Source organism: Rhincodon typus, chromosome 46 (genome assembly GCF_021869965.1).
Source record: "Rhincodon typus isolate 14 chromosome 46, sRhiTyp1.1, whole genome shotgun sequence".
Classification (NCBI taxonomy): domain Eukaryota; kingdom Metazoa; phylum Chordata; class Chondrichthyes; order Orectolobiformes; family Rhincodontidae; genus Rhincodon; species Rhincodon typus.
This window is the reverse complement of record NC_063377.1, coordinates 8,437,699-8,438,194: the sequence shown is the minus strand read 5'-3', so window position 1 is coordinate 8,438,194 and position 496 is coordinate 8,437,699. Positions and strand designations below refer to the sequence as shown.

The 496-nt window shown below is 53.8% G+C and overlaps 1 protein-coding gene across 1 annotated transcript in view; it reads right to left on the bottom strand.

The window, feature by feature from the left end:
* LOC125487859 (diamine acetyltransferase 1-like) overlaps positions 1-496 on the bottom strand; it is a 9,305-nt gene that overhangs the window by 3,021 nt on the left and 5,788 nt on the right. Inside the window, exon 4 of the mRNA XM_048620304.1 lies at positions 167-276. Within this exon, the coding sequence (XP_048476261.1) occupies positions 167-276 (110 nt within the window). The remainder of the gene's footprint in view (positions 1-166; positions 277-496) is intronic.

Below are 496 nucleotides of genomic sequence, written 5' to 3'. Positions count from 1 at the left end.
GGAGGTGACAGAGATAGGGATGGGGCACAGGGGGCTGGAGGAGGTGACAGAGATAGGGAAGGGGTGTAAGGGGCTGAGGAGGTGATGGAGATATGGACGGGGTGTAGTGGGCTGGAGGAGGTGACAGGGATAGATCCACAGCTCACAGAACATGGCAACCTGGTACCTGCTCACCTCGAAGCTCTTCCATCACGTAGAGGTCTTCCAAATAAACCGCCCTGCCCTTCCAGGACACGTAGCTGAAGAAATACAAGGCGTAACCCACAAGTGTATGGCCTGGAAGCAGAGAAACCAGCATCAGTCAGCAAAGGAGGTGAGAACAGGGACAGACCCTGTCTGCCCTCATCAACACTGGGACGTTCTCGATCGCTCCGCCCTTATGTTCTGGTTGAGCTAACGTCATCTGAATGACTTCCAGCCAGGAGATTTTTCCAATTGTCAAACTAGACCCGATCCTGGATCCCCTTTAAACTCGATCCTCCTGACTCTCCCCTCA